At 34.0% G+C, this 22,401-nt stretch overlaps 1 protein-coding gene across 6 annotated transcripts; it reads right to left on the bottom strand.

The window, feature by feature from the left end:
• Window positions 9,521-21,223, bottom strand: LOC109347056 (VIN3-like protein 2). Of its 6 annotated transcripts, none has more exons than XM_019586795.1 (5): window positions 21,200-21,223; window positions 14,081-14,110; window positions 12,427-13,093; window positions 11,364-11,683; window positions 9,521-10,865 (listed from the first exon to the last, which is right to left on the bottom strand). In XM_019586795.1, exons 2-5 carry the CDS (start codon window positions 14,103-14,105, stop codon window positions 9,688-9,690), a joined length of 2,190 nt encoding a protein of 729 aa, XP_019442340.1. In that variant the 5' UTR covers window positions 14,106-14,110; window positions 21,200-21,223; the 3' UTR covers window positions 9,521-9,687. The 6 variants fall into 6 exon arrangements, with proteins under 6 accessions (XP_019442340.1, XP_019442336.1, XP_019442344.1 ...); XM_019586791.1 differs by lacking the exon at window positions 21,200-21,223 and adding an exon at window positions 14,286-14,487 and having other exon boundaries at window positions 14,081-14,183; XM_019586799.1 differs by lacking the exons at window positions 14,081-14,110; window positions 21,200-21,223 and adding exons at window positions 14,123-14,183; window positions 14,286-14,487.

Below are 22,401 nucleotides of genomic sequence, written 5' to 3'. Positions count from 1 at the left end.
TATATTACAATCATTATCCCTATATGAGAGATATTGTGATCCTTTAAACAACACACAATAACGAATATAATTAAGTTAAACAAAATATAATATACCATAGATATAAGTCCAAGTAATATAAAAATCAATGTTTTTTTAATATTTCTAGTTCATTATAAAACTCATCAATAATTCTAAGGATTTTTTTTTTAAATCACTCTTATACTATTTTAGTAATAATTATTTAATATTATATTGTGTAATTATTTATCTTAAAATCTTTATAACTACATATAATTTAACTATTTTCTATATCCTATATATGTGATTATACTTATATTTGTGTGCACACTTATCAAAGTCTGATTTCATAGTTAGAGACTTGGAGGGGATAGGAAGGTGTGAAAATTTATTAAGTAGTTTAAATTTTATAACTTCCAATTTATAAGCAGGTTTACTATTCTTATTATATTTGTTTTTCCACATTGCTCATAACAAATTCTAGCAATTTCATACTTTCTTTTTAACTCGATAATTATTAGTCATTTTTTAATATCCAGTGTTTCTTTATGATATACTATAATGAAATATATGAATGGTGATTGATCTAACGGCGATTTAAAAAATCTAAAATCTCTGACAATATTATTGTGTACATCTTTTTATTATATTTATTTCATTTTTTTATTGTTTTATATCAATTCATTATCAACTTAATTACATCTTTTCTATAATAATTATAGTCCATATGTCTAAATTTGAGAATTGAAGTGAACGTATAAGGGATTATGGGAAAATATCACTGGGTACATATTTTTGTGTGCCAACGTATAATTTATTTTCTTGGTTTATGAATGAACCATATATTCTATCCAAAAGTATGTCATTTACTGTGATAGTTATTAATCTTTTAATTTAAATAATTTTCTTCTCACCAATTATGCTAAGTTACACATGCAGTGCTTCATGGGATATAAGATGTGAGGTCTCATTTATATTTGGGCAATTATATCCTTTCAATCTTCTTTATCCCTTTATCTTACTTTTATTTAATCCAATTAGAGGCTTGAAATTTGATATTTTCTTTGAAAATTAATGTTATATTAGACACCTAATATAATTAATTAAATTTCAGGAAGTAAGTAAAGTGAGAATAATTGTTATCATTAGAAAAAGTAAATGCACATAATTTTTTTAAATGGTCATATGACTAATTATTAATTTTTAATATTAATCATCCATATATGATGTAGGACTCATATGTATTGTTTTAATAGTATTTATTTGAGAATTGTTATTACTTAATTACTTTCCTTTATTATAAGTCTACCTAGATCTTGCATAAGAGCCTTAAAGAGGTGAAACCAAAATCCGGACCGGACCAATCAGTCTTTAAAAATAAGTCCAACACGATCCAAATACATTTGGTTTTTGCGGTTTGAGTCTATTTTGGATCAGTTTTTGGTTTTATTGTTGGACCGGTCTGGATTTGAATACTCATAGTCTAGTACATTACCTTTTAATATGTACATCTCATTCTCCTTATATTAGATTTAAAAGAGTTTAAAATATATGTATTATAGTGTAAAGTTTTTACATTGTCATTACATCATCCACCATTGATTTGTAATATTTTTGTTTAAAAGTCAAGGATAATTAACATATCAATATGGAAATTCACATGTAAAAAACACTATTAATATATATATATTAAATCATATTTAAAATCTCTTAAATCAATTACAACTTTTATTAGAATCATAATAACACGGTCGCTAATCTATTATTAATTTTTTATTTTCAACATGCCTCCCTCTATATCAAGGACCACATGAACGTTTCACCTCCTAGAAAACAAGGGGGCTGAAGATTATATTTTTTTTTGTACTACCAATTATATCTCTTTATTGTTTTGGATAAAGAACTAATCTCGTTCGGGGTTCGTGTTTGTTCCTCGCAACAAGTGTTGTTTCCAAAAATCAAACTCACAACCTTAAAATTTAGTAAAGCCTTACATTTCTAGACTAATGCCTCGAGGTGAAGATAAAATCAATGATCTCACTTAATCCACGATCCTAAGTGTGTTTATGCCACAAATTATTATTGTTTCCTTCTGAAATCTATGGGCTGGTTTTGCCACAAGGATTCCATTTCCCCATAATCCCTTAATACTTGTCTATCTATGGGCTGGTTTTGCCAAAAAGGATTCCATTTTCCCACAGTCCCTTAATTCTTGTCATAAAAACCACAACGAGTGTAGGACCGATGTGGCCACATCACTTATGCAAAAAGGTATCAATAAATAAATATATGGACAAAACTTATATACAATACTTTAGGTGCTATACTAGTTGTATTAGTAGCCTGTCATAAAGTGACACGTGGGTTGTTTTTCATCTCACAATTAGCTGAAACACTGGGTTGAAATTCATAAAGTTGGAGGCTGAAAAGTTGAAGTATGTAAAAGTATTATAAAAGATATCCAAACCAGCTAGTTTGAGATGGACAAGGATCATCTGTTTCACAGTTTTCTCGTCCTTATGTTTCGAATCAATCAAATTTCACAAAATAATATTAAAATATTAATTTTTGTTTGTATAATTTTTACTTTAAAATGAATGAAGTTTTTTTATTGGCTTAATATACCAAGTAGGATATGAATGGAGACATGTGATCCCCATCAATTTCAGACACCCTTCTAATTTGAATAATTTAAGCAACTTAAATCCAACCCACAAAACCCGGAATTTAAACTTAATCCCTAAACTCCATAACAAATTCACTTATAGTTAGATATCAAAGGTAACAAATCAAGGAAATACCATAAGAGCCGGTATAAGATTCAATCAAATCAAAAAACAATTGTTAGACCCTTAATTTCCATTTTATACATATAATCAACATGTTCCCAAAAATGCCCATGTTAAACCTTAGCCCTCCGAAATCCAAATCATGCCGCAAGAATTAGCTCACAAGCTAAACAAAAATCTAGATGAAAAGGAAGCAAAATTAACTAAAGAAATGTCTGGAGGAATTATCTCTGCAAACAAGGAGATGGTAAACACATATGAAGAACAAATAAGAGAAATTAAACTAATGAGTAGTATGTTATGGGAGGAGTATATGATTTGTTTAGAACTAAAACATGAAGGTTGATGGAGAAACAAAGGAAGGGTAGCAGATGGATGGAATAATAAACATGATATGAGTCTAACTTCAACACACTCACATAAGCCCACTAGGAATAAGCTACTACCTACATGGTTATCTGATTTCATTAGGAAATAATATTTTAAATATGATGTAATAGTTTCGGTCAATCTATAAGGCCCACACTTAGGAGTAACCCTAAACCTAATAGGTGCTGGTATATATAACCTATTAGCTTCCTAGTAGCAGTTATGATGAATGTTGTTTTATTTTCTACTAAGTTTAATAAAAGAATGTGGAATTATTTAGTAGCTTTTCTGCTGTCTTTTTTTTTTAGATTAGATATTTACATAATATCATTGGTGCATTCATTTCTTGAATCATGCCCCTAAAAACAGCAAACAAGGAGATCGATGAATCCCTATTGCATATTTTCATTGAAAAATTACAGGAAAACAGGGAGCAACAGGATGCAAGACATGACGCCATCACTGAAACATTAAAAAGACTCATAGAGAAAATTGCAGGTATTAATTTCTTAACCACCCATTACCTGATCCCCCAAATATAGCCTCATCTTCATTTATTTCCCACCTTACACCCCAAAATATGCATACACCACAACCTTCCCCCAATCAACTTTCCAAATACTCCTCCCTACACCCACACACCAGTCCCGCCCTTTTTCACACCACACATGCCATTTAACCGCCCAAATCTTAACCCCGCCTACACTCTTCCCACACAGCCTAGACCACCAAAACTACAGTTAAATGTTTTTTATGGTACCGAACCGCTGGATTGGTTGTTTCAAGCAGAACATTTTTTTCAATTATATCAGATTCCCCCAGAACAACGTCTGCATATAATTTCATTTTATATGAAGGGGGCCTTTTATAATTCCACATTCACTGATTGGGAAAATTTTATCCGCGCATTGGAGATAAGATTCGACCCTTCTACTTACCAGAACCACCAGACTGAGTCATTTAAACTCCGCCAAACTGGCACAGTGGCTGAATATCAGCATCAGTTCAAAAAAATATGTAACCGGATTTGGGGACTTCCTCCGGACGTTGTGCTTAAAAGTTTTATTTCTGGACTTATACTAGAAATTCGGCGCGAATTGGCAATTATGTGGCCTACTCGTTTAGCCGAAGCATTGGGACTAGCAAAATTGGTGGAGTCCAAAATCAAGGATTCCGAACCCGCTTATACACGACTTGCTCATTTTGTTCCCCAACCTTCCGCAATAGTACACCGTGGGCCAAATCAGATTCCTCCCACAACTTCCACAATATCAATTAAACGTCTTACCACTTACTTGATGCAGGAAAGACGGGCCCAAGAGTTGTGTTATAATTGTGATGAGAAGTATTTTCAAGGCCACAAATGTCAAGGCTGCCAATTCGTAATACTCTTGGTGGATGACTCAACGGGTGAATTTGAGGATGTGTTGATTTCATTAGAGCCACTTGAGGCTGATCCAGAACCATCTACCACCAAACTCATCCATTTCCAACTGTCCGAGCATGCATTGGAAGGACAACCCTCTCCAAAAACCTTGCGATTCACTGGATCCATTGCATGGCAATGGGTCACTATTTTGGTAGATACTGGAAGTTCTCACAATGTTATCCAGTTCCGTTTAGCCCATTACTTACAGTTGGAGATATCTCCAACTCCAAAGTTTCCAGTCATGGTTGGAAACGTCGCACACATTTACTGCATTGGTTTGTGTTCTAATACTCCTATCACTATCCAAAACCAACTATTTCATATTCCATTTTATCTTTTACCAATTAAAGGTGCAGATGTGGTTTTGGGTATAGAATGGTTAAGGGCACTAGGACCTGTGATTTCAGACTTTGTTATTCATTCAATGACCTTTACAGTAGGGGAAAACACAATCACCTTAAAATGGGACACCAGCTCTACTATTCACCCAACAACTTTTCATCAACTTTCTAGATTATTTCACATGGACTCTATAGCATCCCTCCACACTATACAATTCCTACACTTAGACCCCCTACTAAACACTACTTCACAACAAAACAACCTCATAGACCCAAAAATCCAATCCCTACTAACCCAATATGACATTATCTTCCAAAAACCATACAGCCTACCCCCACCTCGCCCAGAAGACCACCACATTCCCCTTCTTCCCAATTCTTCACCCATATCTACCAAACCTTACTGATACCCTCACTCCCAAAAAACGCCATGACTAAGATGTTAACAAAAATGTTGAATGAATGAAAAGTAATTCCCAGTACAAGCCCTTTTTCCTCCCCGGTCTTGTTGGTTAAAAAAAGATGGTAGTTGGAGATTCTGTGTTGATTATCGCAGACTAAACTCAATCACTGAAACAGACTGTTTCCCTATTCCTGCAATTGATGAATCATTAGATGAGCTAGGGGGTACAACAATTTACACTAAAATAGACCTTCGCTTAGGCTATCATCAGATTAGGGTCCATCCGGAAGACACTCACAAAACTGCTTTTCGGACCTTTGATGGACACTGTGAATTTTAGGTTATGTCGTTTGGGCTAACCAATGCGCCTTCTACATTTCAGGCTGCAATGAACAATTTACTCCGACCATATCTAAGACAATTTGTTATGGTGTTTTTTGATGACATTTTGATTTACAGTTGTTCATTACAAGATCATCTCAAGCATTTACAGATTGTTTTAGACCTATTGAGTTCTAACCAATTTTATGCTAAATCATCAAAGTGTATCTTTGGAGTTAATTCGGTGAGTTATTTGGGTCACATTATTGCTAACAATGGTGTTCAACTAGATCCAGAAAAGATCCAAATAGTGGTAAATTGGTCACAACCTCGTTCACTCACGACACTCAGAGGGTTTTTGGGTCTCACTGACTTTTATAGAAAATTTGTTAGAAATTACGTCTCTCTCGCCGCTCCACTCACCGATTTACTAAATCATAATAGTTTTACATGGTCCAGTACAGCAGAATTGGCATTTAAAGAATTAAAAATGGCTATGACTACTACTCCAGTGTTGAAGCTGCCTGATTTCAAGTTGACCTTCGATGTTGAAACAGACGCTTCCAGCACAGCCATTGGAGCGGTTTTCTCTCAATGTGGTCATCCGATTGCCTTCTTTAGTCGGAAAATGTCCTCCAGAATGCAGCATGCTTCAGCCTACATCCGAGAAATGTTTGTAGTCAATGAATCTGTCAAGAATTGACGTCAGTACTTAATCGGGAGAAAATTCAATATATATACTGACCAACAGAGTTTGAAACACTTGATGACTCAAGCGTTTCACACCCCATAACAACAAAAATGGGCAACCAAACTCATTGGGTTCAAATATATGATGAAGTATAGGAGTGGTACCTCTAATCGAGTTATCAATGCTTTATCTAGATGTGACAACTCTGACCCTCCTCTATTCTCGACAATCTCCTCTCCTTTCCGTCAAATATTGGACCAGTTGCGTACCTACTATACTCAACCAGAAGGTCAAGCATTCATACATAAACATAAGGAAGATCATAAATGGCAGGAATGATTCCATTTCTCACATGGACTATTATTCTTTAAAAATCAGATTTTTATACCTGCCCAGGAGAATTTTCGCCACACCTTGATCCGGGAATTTCATGAAACACCACTTGTTGGACACTCGGGTTAGAAACCAACCCTGTGTCGTTTGACAGCTTCCTTTTATTGGCCCAATGTAGCACATGATGTCAAGGAGTACATTTGCACCTACTCCATTTGTCAATACAACAAGTATTTGCAAAGGAAATATCAAGGACTGTTACAACCATTAAAAATTCTAGATCAAGTCTGGGAGGACTTATTGATGGATTTTATAACACATTTACCTTGCTCTCATGGACACACAATAATTTGGGTTGTTGTGGATCAACTGACCAAATACGCCCATTTTATTGCATTACCCACCAAATTCACGGTTGAGTCATTGGCTCACCGATTCCTGAATGAGATTTGTCGTCTTCATGGTGTACCTATGTCTATCATGTCGGACAGAGACAAAATTTTCCTTAGTACATTTTGGAATTTCAAACTACTTAGTACTAAATTATGTTTCAGTACAGCTTACCATCCATAGTCTGATGGACAAACGAATGTTGTTAACCGCTGTTTGCAGACACACCTCCGGTGTTTCACATGCACTCATTCAAAGAGGTGGTTTGCACATGTATCCTTGTCAGAATATTGGTATAACACCAATCACCGCTCCTCAATCGACCAGTCTCCGTTCGAGGCTTTGTATGGTCGCGCACCACCTTCAATCCGCGACTTCATTCCGGGTTCAACATCCAAACAGAAAATACAAGATACAATGCAAATAAGGGGACAACTGTTAGCTACGTTAAAGAAAAATCTACTTCATGCTCAACAACGAATGAAGGCTTATGCCGATGCAAATAGAATGGATGTTACCTTTTGAGTGGGGTAGTGGGTCCTCCTACTGTTGCAACTGTATAGACAAGTGACCGTCTCGAACCGCTCTTCTCACAAGTTGGGTCGTCGTTTTTTTGGACCATTTCAGGTGCTTCGAAAGATCAATCCAGTGGCATATGAACTCTCTTTACCGGAGGACACGCGAATACATCTTGTATTTCACGTGTTCCTGTTGCGGAAATTTTTCGGAGACCCTCACGACCTTGTTGAAAAACTTCCTCCGGACCTCGTACCACGCGAGATGACAAATCTAGAAGAAGGTATCCTACCTTCTGGGACAGAGAGAGGAAGAGGCGTGGAACCCCCTTTGACACTCACCACCACGACAAGCACTCTTGAGCCACAGTCCAGATTACAAATAGAGCAATTTTTCTTACAACATGTTAGAGGGGACTCCATTTTTATAAGGAGGACGAATGAGAAGGCACAAAGAGAAGGCGAAAATATTGTGAAGGGTGATGAAGGAAGAGAAGGATTAGAAGAGAGAGGAGCTTCTATAAAGTTCATTCAGAAAACAACTAAAGAGGATCTAACACCTCTTATACTTCCTACATCTAACCTGGTTTGCCCTGCACCGTTGGATGATAAAAACCCTTACCCACTGTTAGATAAACTCAAGCCCAAAACCCAATGTGTCTTTCCCCACCCAACCGACCCACCTAAAAACCCGCCCCACACACCAAAAATCGTCCCAGCCCCACACCCCAATATTATAACATTAAATCCCCCACCAACCACATTAAATGCCCATTAGACCCCATATTCTCCTATCTCCCCTTTTCCCCTATACCGTCCATATTCACCACACACCTTCCCCAAGAAAACTTTCAAAAATCAAATTTTTCCTCAAGCCCCGTGCCCCTACCTCTCTAGTCCCCAAAAACCTCCCAGTTGTTGGATCCTCTCTCATCCCTGCCAACACACGTCCCAAAACCTGCACCCATTAATTGCTCACCCACCCTTGTGGCCCCACACGGTTCCCACACACTCTTCCCAACCGTTGAAAACCTCCCGCCCAAACCACCCAACCGCTCCACCAGCCTAATATACTCTACCAATCGATTCCTCAACCCACTTATCCAACCCAAATAATTCCAACCTTGAGGACAAAGTTGTTCTTCTAGGGAATGGCAATGATATGGGCCCAACTTCAACACACTCACACAGGCCCACCAGGAACAAGCTACCACCTACATGGTTATCTGATTTCATTAGGAAGTAATATTTTAAATATGATGTAATAGTTTGGGCCAATCTATAAGGCCCAAACTTAGGAGTAATCCTAAACCTAATAGGTGTTGGTATATATAACCTATTAGCTTTCTAGTAGCAGCTATGATGAATGTTGTTTTATTTTCTACTAAGTTTAATACAAGAAGGTGGAATTATTTAGTAGCTTTTCTGCCGAATCTTATCTCCAACGCATGGATAAAACTTTCCCAATTAGTGAATGTGGAATTATAAAAGGCCCACTTAAACCAGCTAAGTGCTTCCCCCTTCATATAAAATGAAATTATATGCAGACGTTGTTCTAGGGGAATCTGATATAATTAAATAAAATGTTCTGCTTGAAACAACCAATCCAGCAGTTCAGTACCATAAAAAACGTTTAACTGTAGTTTTGGTGGTCTAGGCTGTGGATGGATGGAATAATAAACACTTAATGGTTTCAAAGTTCCAACTAATGGTGAGGTGGAAAAAAATTCACATGTCATCTTATGATAGGCTAGTAGTATATATATAGAGGTTTATTAACATGATTCTAGCTCATTACATGGAGGAACATCTTAGTAACTAATGGGGTTTTGGGTGTTGGGGAGGGAAGGAGAGAGAACTTTTTTTTGTTCTACCATGTTTCTTCATGAAATGAGGTGGACTCATATTAGCCAACCAATATATATATATCAGTTTGAAATAGTAGTTGTATAATAAAATAAGCAATCTAGAATACTTACATTACCGTGCCATATGAATGACAATGTTGTAATAAATATATTTAATAACTGTCTAAATGAAGAATATTGAACATCTAAAAAATTACAGTGTTGCAACCCTGGATGGATTTTAAGCCTGGACCTATAATCAGTGCCAAAGCTTCATGCAGAATCCCGCTTGCACCATTGAAGTTCTCTTGCTTGATATGCATTCTGAAAAGGTGTCCACAAGCTGCTCTGCAAGAGATGCTGGATCTTCAAGAAATGTATCAATGTATATTTTCACAATCCTTACTTCTTGAGAGGTTGCTCTTAAGCTGTACCAAGTCAGAAACTTTTGCCTGAAGTTCTTTTCTATATGTCCTTCACATTCTAAATATCTAATAACCTTCACATAATACTCGAAATCACGATCAGTACACCCTTCATCTTGTCTTTCCCCACTTCCCTTCTTGGATGTGCTTCCATCTTGGGGCCCCTCCCTTTTCCCTGATCCATTTTCTAGATCATTGCCACCGGATTTTGATCTACCATTTCTTCCGGGCCCATCTTTAAGCATTTCCAACTTACAAGGAGTATTAGGCAAGCCTCCTTCTAAGGTACCTGCTAATGGCACACATTCCCTCCCAGTTTGAATGAGGGAATTCAATCCGTCATCAATGCTCATGTCCTCGGTGACTTGTTCCTCCCGTGAATGCTTGTTTTCAAGCTTTAGTACATCAGGGGCAGGAATGGATCCAGCAGTTCCAGCAGCATGCTGTTTGTCTGATAAGGAATCTGCATCAGTGGGAGGTCCCACTCCAACTATATTGGAACAGTTCATAGCATCACTAGACAAATTTCCAGAAGCAAGTTGGTCAGAATCCTTGTAAAAAGTGCGATAATGGTCTGCTTGATTACCAGTCTGATCACTATATGGATTACTGTTGTTAGTTTCATCTTCAACTGATGACGGATTGGAAAGGCTACTACAATTGGTTGCTGGGCTCTGACTTCTTTCTGTTGCTGAGCAATTAGGGACCTCATCCTCACCATGCTCTGTTGAGATATGAACTTCGCACATGCCCAACTCCCTCAAATCATTGGAAACAACTTTGAAAATATATTCTCTAGCTGGAGTTAAACCCCGGATACTGAATCTCCTATTTGGTAGAAGCAAAGTGCAAGTCGGCTCCACTGGATAGTCCACATCATCAACTTTACGATGCCACAAGATGTAACCTGCAATATTTTCTCTAGAAGGGTCTTCAGAACCCAAAATAACAGTGAGGGATGTTGCAGTGACATCTTCAAACCTCAACATATTTGGAGCAAGCATATTAGCACCTGAGAATGTCAAGTAACAACAGAAAGATCAATAACTACCTTATTCGATAATTTAGACCCATTGGTAAGTAATTAATCAGCTGACAACAATCCTAATTAAAATATCATAGTCCTATACTTCCATACAAAATCCAATGCAAACATTGATACAAAAAATAATGTTGGCAGATTTTTGGTCCCCAAAAGTAAATTAGCACTATTAAATTTCGTGGCAAATTGTGATTTTGGTACTACTACAAATTACCTGAAAATAACTTCGGGTGAATATTCCCAAAAAACACTTCCAAATTAATTCCTATACTCTAGTAATTTACACCAATTGCCCCCACACAAAAAATATATATTAAGATAAAATACATGTAAAATTAATAAAGTACTTAGTCCCAGAGAACAATTACTATCCTTGTCACACAGCATCACCTAATCAGTAGGTGAATATGCACTTTATTATAATGATACAGAGGAACAAGGGAAATTTGAGGGGCACAGTGTCACCACCTTGAATTGTTGGAGTAGGTGATGAAGGCAAGATCCTTTTAGAAAGCAGTGAATCAAGTGATTCCACAGCCAGACCACAAAGTTTCTGAACCTCTGGTCCTGATGAAAGCCTATTCACAATCCCCCTACCAAACTTCGCCGGTGATCCAGTCAGTGGACCCACTTCAGGTTCAAGTTTCTTCACCGCTTCATCAACAATTTTATGAAGTTCTTGATAAATTTCAGTCCCTTGTAAAAGTCTTTGGCTTAAGGAGACACGATAACAGAGTATGTCCACACGTCTGGTATCTTTAGCTACCATCAGTTGTTTTCTCCAGCATCTAAAACATTTTAAGAAACAAGCCTGTATGAGATTGATCTTATCCTACGCATTTACCAAAATTTCATCCTGAAAGGAATATAGCACATTCTCCATCTATTAAAAGGAACAATTTAACCATCTTTTGATTGATCAATAACAATATCTTATCCGAAGTGTTGAGTGGAGTTCACTAATCACTATATCTAAAAAATCCGGAAGAACATTAACACTTGATAAAGCTCTCTCTCTCTCTCTCACACACACACACACAATGCAGATCATACCTAAGATACATCTTCAAATGGTAGTCCTATCATGTTTAAAGCAACTTATGAACTAAAGTGTCATGATTCTATTTGCTATTAAAAACAACCTAAATGACTTTTGAATTCTGAAAAAAGGGGAGGAAAGTAAAAAAAGAGAGATATTTCCATTAACATCATTGACTCACTGTCATACAGTTAAACCAAAGAATTGTGCTATGTGGAATTCAATTTATCACGAGAATTCTAAGAAGACTCTAGCATGAAGAGAATTCTAACAAGACTTTGGCATTAATATTTAATAGGATTATAAGAAGCGTCAGTTTATTTATTTCTTTCCTTATTGTCAATGGCAGAAGTCTTTTGATGTAACTTGAAAACAACAAAAGAGTAAATACAATCTACCTAATACATATTAATAATAATTTGCATGAACAGGAAGCTTCTGGTGTAGAAGACAAAGAAAAAAAGCAGAAATTTTAAATGGATGTGTAATTACCCGAGTAAATCATTTACTTTCCCACAAGAAACACAGTAGAAGCCTCCATCAAGCTTGAGACGTTCACCATTTTTGCCAATGGCAGAACCATCATGTTTTAAAGCACACTCAAGGTGGCATGACAAGCCACAAGAAACACCAGGAAATGGAGACTCGGAGCTACATATTAACCACAGGCTTGGGTCTTTGTTGTCATCATATTGATGGCAAATGCAGCATGAACATCTTTTGCAAAACGCATCTGCTTGATTTAAGGTAGCTTTGCAAGCTGAGTTTTTGCAATATGTGGCAATACCCATATCACCATCATTATTGGCTGAAACATTGTTTGCAGGCACAGGTAATCGAGATGGATTCTCAATTTTTCTCTGCCTTTTTGCAGATTGCTGACCATGTGCAGCAGAAGAGTGTAGTTCAGAATCTGTTTCATGGCCCTCTGATTTATTTTCAGAAACAATTTTTAGAAGGTGTTCTATAATTTTCAACTTTGTCAGCCCAGTATACTTCCTTTCTTTTCCCATCTCCGCACACAAGATTTGTAAAATCTCTTGACGACTCCAAGACTGGAGCATCTCGGATGCACCACGAGACTTAGATATTTCATATACAAGTTCTCTTTTTTCCTCCATACTCAACTTACTGCATTTAGAAGGATCAAGCGCAACACCTAGGATGAAGGAAAAAGAAAAAAATATATATGTCAGTTCTAGACTAGTCTAACTTTCAACACATCAAAGCGGTGAAGAATAACATGACTGTTCTACAAACAGTCAAAGACTAACACTGCCATTCATAATCATGCTGTCATAATCAGGAAATTGGAAAGTTTATTAGACAATAGGGAGAAATAATTGATCTTTTACAAGAAGCTAGAATGCAATCATCTTTCTACATACATAATGAATCATTCAAGTAAGTAATCAGAGAAGGTAAGTACCCAATTTTGTTATAGTCTAAAATATTGATTATTAAAAATATCACCAATAATGGGCAACATGATAAAACGTGTACACTAGTTGACTTTGCATAACAAGGACATGCCAACAACCGCTTGAAATTGAGTAGAAATATAGTAGAACTCTTGCAATGTTATAGAATGATTAAGTCATCCAATTAGGCAATTGGACCTAACTCCCTTTGACTTTTTATACGTGACTCTACCCTCGCAACATATACCCTCATAGACCATTTAATTTAGTTAGTAGCTCGCAGATCGCACTTGATGAAGTAAATCAAGTCTTAGTTAAAAAAATTAAATCAAATCATACTAGTTAAATCAATAAAATAAAATAGTTAAGCCTTAGTTAAATGAAGCCTTCCTCATAATGCATGAATAAAATACTTAACACCGTTCTGGTAATGAACTGTATGGCCCCAAATGTAGGTAACAACTAAGCAATCAAAGCCATAGTATAGCTTTTAAGCCAAAAAAGCTAAAACTTCAATTTTCAACAATAAAATAAAATAAAAAAGCTAAATTACCACCAAAGATTCATAGATCGCAAATTAACTAAATGATGAATCGTTAAATTAGCAAGTGAATGTACTTTTGAGTCAGAGCATCAGCAGAAAACGAATCCTTGGTAGAATTCAATAATACGAGTTTCAACAGAACAAAATAACGACATAAACATGAAAATTAGAGAGGTGTTTCCCTCAAAAGACGAATCAGCAGCCATAACAAGGAATCACTCACTCCACCACATTACAACCGAAAACACGAAACTATTTCGAACCTGTGCAACATAGAAAACAACCTGCATCATAAGTCACCGGATATGAACAAAAAATGATAAAATTAAATAATGAATGAAAAAAAAGAGATGAGAGAGATTGAAAGGGAATGGAATAACACAAACCGAGAAAGATGCTTAGAATTGTTGAAGAGGGAAGAATCCGTTAACCGAAAGCTGGTTCTCACTCGCTCTCTATCTCTCTCTATGTGGAATAGAGAGATTCGAGGACCTTGTTTTTAGAGAGAGAGAGAAAAAGCTTCTCAGTTGTTGAAAGAGATAAAGAAAAGTGAGAAAAAAATCGATTTTGTTTGGAAACATAAAAATCAATAAATAAAAAAAGCGGCTGCATGCTATTGCTATGCTCACTCAACAATCAACATTTTCACCTTGGAAAAGTTCCTTTTTACCCGCACAGTTATCTCATGTGTTTTCTACGTTAAACCTAAAAATATAGGTATAATATGTTTTTTTCTCTCTCCCAAATATATAAGTTAGATTTTAGTCTTCAATTATAATTATTTTTAAGAATTCAATTCCTTGTACCGATATTTGTTGAAAGTCATAGTCATGTATTTTGAAAAGATTAATTTTTTGTCTAAAAAATAAGAGAATATCTTTAATATTACTAAAAAAATTATAATTATTTTTTGGTTAGTTGAAGTTTTTTTTGGATGGGAGAAAAAATGGATTATGTTGGACTTTGTTGATTTAAAGTACAAATCTAAGCCGACACTTAATTACAAATTAAGTACATTAAAATGCTTCACAAATTATGAAGTTAGAATAATGTTAACAATTGATTTAAATTCATGATTATAATTACTATTTTATCCTCTAAAATACATCTCATTTTAAAAATCATAAATATCTTTACTAAGATAATCTTATCCTAATCGAGAGATACACGCCATTTAAAATAGTTTAATCCTATGTTTTAAATATAAATTTTAATAACAAAACTCTTCCATTTCAGTTTTCTTTTGATTGGAAATTGGAATTAGAATTGTCCAACCTCTTAATTTACTGAAAATCAAAGTACATATAACTTGCTTGATTTGGTATTTAATATAGACATTGCATTTATGTTTTGGAGTGGCGTGTACTATGCTATCCACATACACCATATCCTATCTATACCCTGCACCACATATTCATACACCAGAATGCATGATGGTTATAGATATAGTTTAATAAATCTATATAATTTTTAACATATTTGTTTGGTTAGATATGCATGAATGCATGATGGTTATAAAGCTTTAGAATTTAGTTTTGGATTTTGTTAAAGTTCCATTATTTGTACAATTTTCTTATAATAAATTAGTTTTTCTCACTTACTTTGAATATTTTATTTACATATCTCAAAAATTCAACACATAAATTTTGGAGCAATAAAAAAATTAGAATCTTTTTGTCTCGACAAGAAATAATTGGAATCTAAAAAAATTGAAATATCAAACTAAAAATAATAATTGTAAGGAGGGGCGGCAAAACTTTCCACATACAGATAGCTCAGTATTGGATAACATGGTGTTAAATTTTGTTGGTATTCCAGTGAGTCAGTTGTCCACATGTTAGATGAGAGCAAAAGAAAATTTAGTGGTGTAAGATCTACTAGATTTTTGGAAAGACAAAAAAATTAATAATTTGATTATTGACAACTATGAATTCCAAAAAAAATTAGATCTTTCCCTACAGTGAAAGAATATTTTTTATAGTACAAAAAAGAATCAGACTAGTTATTCAAGTAACCTTAATTGCCCCACAAATTATTACAAGATGAGGCAAGAAATTAAGAAGGTGTGGGTTTATGCATAATATTTTTGTTTCTGATATTTTAGAAAGCATGTTCGCAATTCAACTATTTTGTTTTTTCAATGATAATGCTAAGTAATTCTTTTCAATCACATGCCTCTCATTTCCATATTTGCATAATGTTTAGCTTATATTGCACATCCAACATTAATAATACCTGCTTTCTTATACACTAAAAAGGGCAAAGAGTTTGTGAGCAACACCTTTTATGGTTATTGATTTTCTTCCATATCTGGCACTGTACTTAAAAGTTATTTCTATTTTAGGCAATTTTATGATCACAAAAAGGCAAAATGAAGCATTTTTTACCAATGCGAAAGTTCATTCCCATTTTTTCTTTCTGAAGACAAATATTGTTTTTTACCATACGTCAAATTGTTTGTGGTAGCTAATCAAAGAAGAAAAAGAGCATTTTCTTCAATTTTTGAAGGTATGAAAATGTTTTACTATATTTATATAAGCTTAAGTAATTTTTAAGCGTTTATGGTACTATTCTTTAATAAAAGTATGACACGCATTTTACTTGTTTTATCACTTTATCATACATTTTTAATGCCCGGCCATTAAAAAGGGTAATATGTGTATCATCACTATCATGACAATCATTTTAAGAACTTTACATACATTTTTTTATAAGTATTATACTTCTAGTTATATTGCAAAGTGTGTATAGACCTCAACATAAAACCTCCACCGGAAAAGACAACAATATAATAAGGGAATGTAATCTAGTAATTCGCATATAATCAATAAGAAATAATTTAATAGAAACATAAGGACTGGTTAAGGCTACGTGCTAGATTCCAATCGAATAACAGATTATATAACTTTCATATTTTATTGGCGTGAAGCTTTATGATTGTCCGAAGAAAATGAAAGAAAGGGAAAAGATAAAGTGCATATGGTTGAAATGAAAATGACATTATCCTAATCATTCCTAGAGATATAACGTGGTGCATGCACTAGTGTGTGAAAGCTTTACAAATGGTGGGATAGAATGGGTTGAATGAGGCTTATTAAACCTGCAAAAACATCACATAGTAGAAAAATAATAGTTTTTAATAATAATATATCTGCATGATTAAGATTTTTTTATTTTATCTGCCCACTACTCTAACCATCCAATTTAAATTGCCACAAGAGAGAATTCACAAGTGGCATCGAGTTATTTAAATTAAATTTTAAATGTCATTTTAATTACACTTTGTTTAATTTATTTTCTTGGTCTTACTTATGCGTTAACGTATTAATTATTGCTCTCTTGTACAAAATTACAAAAGTATTCAAATAAAGAAATGCAGAAATTAGTTTATTAGTATTAGATATGGAACAACCGAACAACAATGATATAGCAAATTAAAATATACAAGTCTAATACACATCCACATATGTGGTTTCCATCGTCATCAAATTCTCAAAATATACGATGCATGTGTTGAGATAATAAACAGTTCATTCAGGGTATTTATCTCTAGATCCGGTTTTTAATTTCTTTGTTGGGTGGTTATATACCTATCAGTGCCTCTACATTGTGTGCAAAGAATATAATTGGTTCAAACTAACAAGCAAAATGTATCATGAATGTGCCGCATGTGCCTCCAACGATAATTACGATAAATACTTTATTAGTGTGATATTCATTTGTTCATTTGTTGCATATTTGGAGCAACAGATACCGAGGTCCATAACCCCATAGCGATCAATGAGCACTCGGAATATATAAGGCAGGTAAAAGAACGGGTCAATATTCCGTGGAGAGAGAAATACATACAAATATTTGATATGATGTTTTACCTCTTAAATACAATATGATAATGTTTTTGTCCTTAAATATAAAAGCAAGATTAATAATTAGATATAAGGCCCGCTAATGCCTACTCGACCCTAAGGGATATGTTGTGTTAGGCTATCTAGAAATGGTCAAAATATTACGAACCATAACATTAATTGTGAGATATGGGATAAAGCTAACATAAATCATGATTAAATGTTAATAATCTATGTTAATATGCACTCACATTAGGGGATTGGTGTACCGTATTCTACAAAGTGTTAAGGATATATGATCAACCAAATGAGAGACATAAGCAACAAGAAGTCATAGTAAGTGAGGATCTGAGATCAAGTTGCAAAGTTTGGATCAATCTTATTGGAAACTTGAGAGAAAATGGTATTCTAGAAGGAACTATTCTAAATTATCACTTTTTTCATTCAAGTATTTTTCTCAGGAAACCTGGACATTAGACGGGTCATTATATTCCATAACTCTTCATATTTAAACATAGTGCTTAGCAAGAGAAAATGATATCTAAGAGAATAAATGTTATTCTAGAAGGAACTTTTACCCCTTTGTCACTTTCATCACCCTAATATATATCTTAGGGTTGTGGACCATACAAGAATTTCGTTTCCTCTAATATAACCATTTATTCCCCATTTTTTTGCCTGTTCTTCACAATCTTATAATCAATACCCTTTTGTGAATCACACCCCACAATGACACACAATGATCACCATATGTAGAATTTTGACAACTTTCTTCAACCATCATAAATTTTCTCATGGATAATGGGTCAATGACCAAGGCCCATGAGCTAAATGATATGGGCCTGAAGATTTAGGATTGGACAAAAGAATTCGTAGCTTGTGTCATACATTTCATGGACCTAGATGGACTCTTATTCCCGGGGATAATATGCCAAGGACCCAGATCCACAGAAAAGTTGCAACCCTTAAAAGGTTAAGGCTAAGCAGTGTATCGTGACCCAAAGTAAAGTGAAATATTGGATTGCAACCCATGGAAGATCCTAGCAACCAACTATGTCCATTTAAGCATCACGTTATGGGAGAGACCTAAAATTTGAAAGTGTACTTTCATCTTTCTAGTGCCATTCACATCCTAGAGAATTTCTCCGGATTTTTTAGGGTACACATATGCCGTCCTACAGTTTGTATCACTCCATGTGTCATGGACTTGTGATTAATTAGAACAAAATTTCTGACCGATCACAAACTTCTGACACATGGAGTAACATAAACTGTGAAACAACAGATGTGCTCCTGATTTTTGACCGAACATCTTTCCTAGCTTTCATAGTTACATGGTAACATGATCAACACAAAGGTTATCCTAAAGGACAAATATGACTTATAAATACATCACAAAAAGTTCTTTAAATTTTGAAATATGGAGATGTGAGGATATGATAATTAGTATATACAACTAGAAGCACTCAAATGTGTTCTTCAAGTTTTGATCCTATATCATCCTTCTAACTTTGAGATTATAAGAGGAGACAAATCTTGATAGAATTTCAAAATGTGTTTGGTTTTGCTATTTGTAGGAGATAATTTGGAGATAAAGAGTTTAAGATATAACGAATTATATAAATTTTGGCAAATTCTTTCTATTTGATAAAAGGATAAAATGGAGACCAACATGTAGGTCCCCGTGCATGAAAAACTCTCCGAAATTGGAAGAAAACAAGAAAGGAACCAATTTTAATTGTGGTGATTATATTTTCCTTTACATTTTAAACTTTTCATATGTAGATTCAATTTTAATCTAAGAAGTTTTCTCTTCTTAAAAAAAAACAGTTCTCTCTATTGTCTATTATATCCAACTAAACAAAGCATAACACCTTATATACTTTATTTGGACAAGGAAAAGTAGAGAGTAATAGACACTCCACAACTAATTGGTTATAAATTAGTTTAAATTTGAAAATTGAGAGTCTGATAACCTAATTAAATAAAATATTTGTTATAAATTGAGAGTCTCACCCACTTCCTTGAATAATGAATTTAAAGAAATACTTGCAAGTAAACCCTTATATTCTACCTTAATATTCGTTATAAAGATAAAAAAACTTAATATTGGTATACATCGAAATAACAAAACTATTTAAATACTGAAATTTATATAAATAATTATACCGCAATTTCTTCGGATCGCCTACCCAATCATGCTTAATGGGAAGTATAGCCTAAACTAAGCAAAGAACAAGATCTACGCAATCTAACTCACATTCAACCGCATGCTTCCCGGTAGCTCTGTAATAATATTAACAAATGATTAAAATATCTTAATTCATACTATATATTAATTTACCAAAATGTCTGTTTAATGATCTAAAACTTTACTTCTTTCTCAAATTTTATAAGAGATTAAATGTTCTATTCTTGAGTCACAATTGTTTTTTTTATAAAGGAAACATCTCTCTAGTACTAGAAGGGGGAAGAGTAATTTCTAAAAGAAAATCAATATGAGGTAACATTTTTATTTTTTATTTATAACAATGACATTTTTACGTTTAAAAATAAAGCAAATAAACACTTCTATTTGTAGATGATTTGTTCCTTTTCTTCACATTGCCAAAGGTGAAACTTCTTTCTAATTTGTTACAAAAATATATTCATTAAATAGAGAAAATTATTAATTAATTAAGTGAAAAAATAAAATGATTTTATCCCATAAACTAAAAAACAAATTTAGAGAACTACTCCATTTTGTTAAATATGTTTGTCTTTGAATTTAAAAAATAAGTTAAAAAACAAGTTGTGCCGCATGCACCACTAATATGTCATTGGTTAAAAATATATATTTAAGTTAAAAAATTAATAATTAATTATTTTCCTGACTAATCACAGTTGATGGTACATACAGTGATACAACTTATGGGACAACAAATATGTAACCTAGTAAAAAGTATTTTAGAAATCAATCAATTAAAAGTGGGTTTGGTTGCTGGCTACCTATGAAGCACGTATACTATTATGTGTGTCAGGTACGATACGTATCCAATACGTGGACACACATTTTTTCCAAAATACAGGATACGATACATTCAGGGATACGCATATAAAATAATAAAAACACATAAAATATGATAAAATTATAAGTGTAAATCAAAATATCCAAAGTAAAAAATATAATGGAAATTTAAAATCGTTGCCCTCCATAACAAATTTATCTTATCTATACGTGTCGGACACCATCATATGAGGGTATTTGACAAATCTGTGCTTAAGAAATAACTATGATACTATCCTTAAATTGAAGGACTCAGTCAAAGGTACTCACCCAATGGAAGACATGTAATTAATAAAAGAATAAAGCTAAGGTGGGTGTTAGTATCATCCTATGGCCGACATAAACTGTCTGTAGGGAAAACATAAGGGGAACATAGATTGTAACTCACCACCCAAAGGTATAAAATATATGCAATAACAAAGGAATAAGAAAACAGGAAAATGGGTAGGATGGGATAACCTATTTCAAATTGGTATCCTCAACTTTGTCTCAACGAATAATATAGTGTCACTATGCCATTAAAAATGGAATTAATATGTATACACTGATAGTGTAAGTGTATTTTACACTGTGAGTAAATTATTCACTATTGATTTGTTAGTCACCATTCACTCTCAAACAAAAGTAATACAAATCAATGGTGGATGATGTGCTGACAGTGTAAAAACTTGACACTGTCAGTGCATAGATTTTAAACTCTTAAAAATATTTACTTTTATGTATCTTTTAATTATCTCTATTGAAATAAAATAAAACATTATATAATAGGTGAGACAGATTGAATACATATGATAGTAATCTTTGTCAAATGGGTCCACTATACACAAATTTAACAAAAGCGGGAAAAATGAGAAAGGGTGAGCTTTTTGGAGTTTTACATTTGATTATCATTTTGTTCGATTTCAATGTGTAGCCTTTTGAAGATATGGCATGTGCATGTCGTCAACTTGGTTTGAACACAAAAATTTAATCATCTAGGTAGTTGACATAAAGTACTAACACAAGCTAATTACCAAACACTAGTTTCGTGCAATTTAAATTAATGGTTACATTACCCACCCACGTTTTCCTCATTGTAGCACCATATTTAATAAATAGCTAATATTATGCTCTATAAATAATATATACTCTCACATGTGAGTTAAGTCTCATATGTATATATAAAAAGTAAAGGACATTCCAGTCTATGATAGGTCTTTTATAGAAGTTGTTGCATAGATTGTATTTGGGAAAGAAAATTAAATTTGGAGCCTCTCTCTCCTTAAAGGATGTTTAGGACCAAGATCAATCACATTATCTACAATATGGTAATCAACAATGGTAAGAGAATGTTTCTATGTAAGAGAATGTTTTTAACTTGACAGGAACTTCTGAAACATTTGTAGATAAAGGATGCGTTAGGTGAACATGCAAGACCTTAATCATTCAGGGCCACACATGCATTGATCTTTCATACACATATATAGCTCTTAGCTACAAGTTCCTATGTTCCAATAATGCAATGTGCGAGTATTTTTTAGAAGGAATGTAAATTATATATGTTAATGATCAAGATATGTAATTGAGACACCATGTGACATTCGTATAAGCCGACAATGACCAAGATTGCTA

Source organism: Lupinus angustifolius, chromosome LG01 (assembly GCF_001865875.1).
Source record: "Lupinus angustifolius cultivar Tanjil chromosome LG01, LupAngTanjil_v1.0, whole genome shotgun sequence".
NCBI classification, from domain to species: domain Eukaryota; kingdom Viridiplantae; phylum Streptophyta; class Magnoliopsida; order Fabales; family Fabaceae; genus Lupinus; species Lupinus angustifolius.
This window is presented reverse-complemented; position numbering and strand designations above follow the sequence as displayed.

What these genes read in the sequence shown, in the direction of transcription:
- LOC109347056 (XM_019586795.1), bottom strand. Translation starts at nt 14,105, where the DNA reads ATGGCTGCTGATTCGTCTTTTGAGG. An exon ending in TGCTGATTCGTCTTTTGAGG is followed by an intron (nt 13,094 to 14,080) that starts GAAACACCTCTC and finishes CCTTCATCCTAG; the next exon opens with GTGTTGCGCTTGATCCTTCT. An exon ending in AAAGTAAATGATTTACTCGG is followed by an intron (nt 11,684 to 12,426) that starts GTAATTACACAT and finishes AAAATGTTTTAG; the next exon opens with ATGCTGGAGAAAACAACTGA.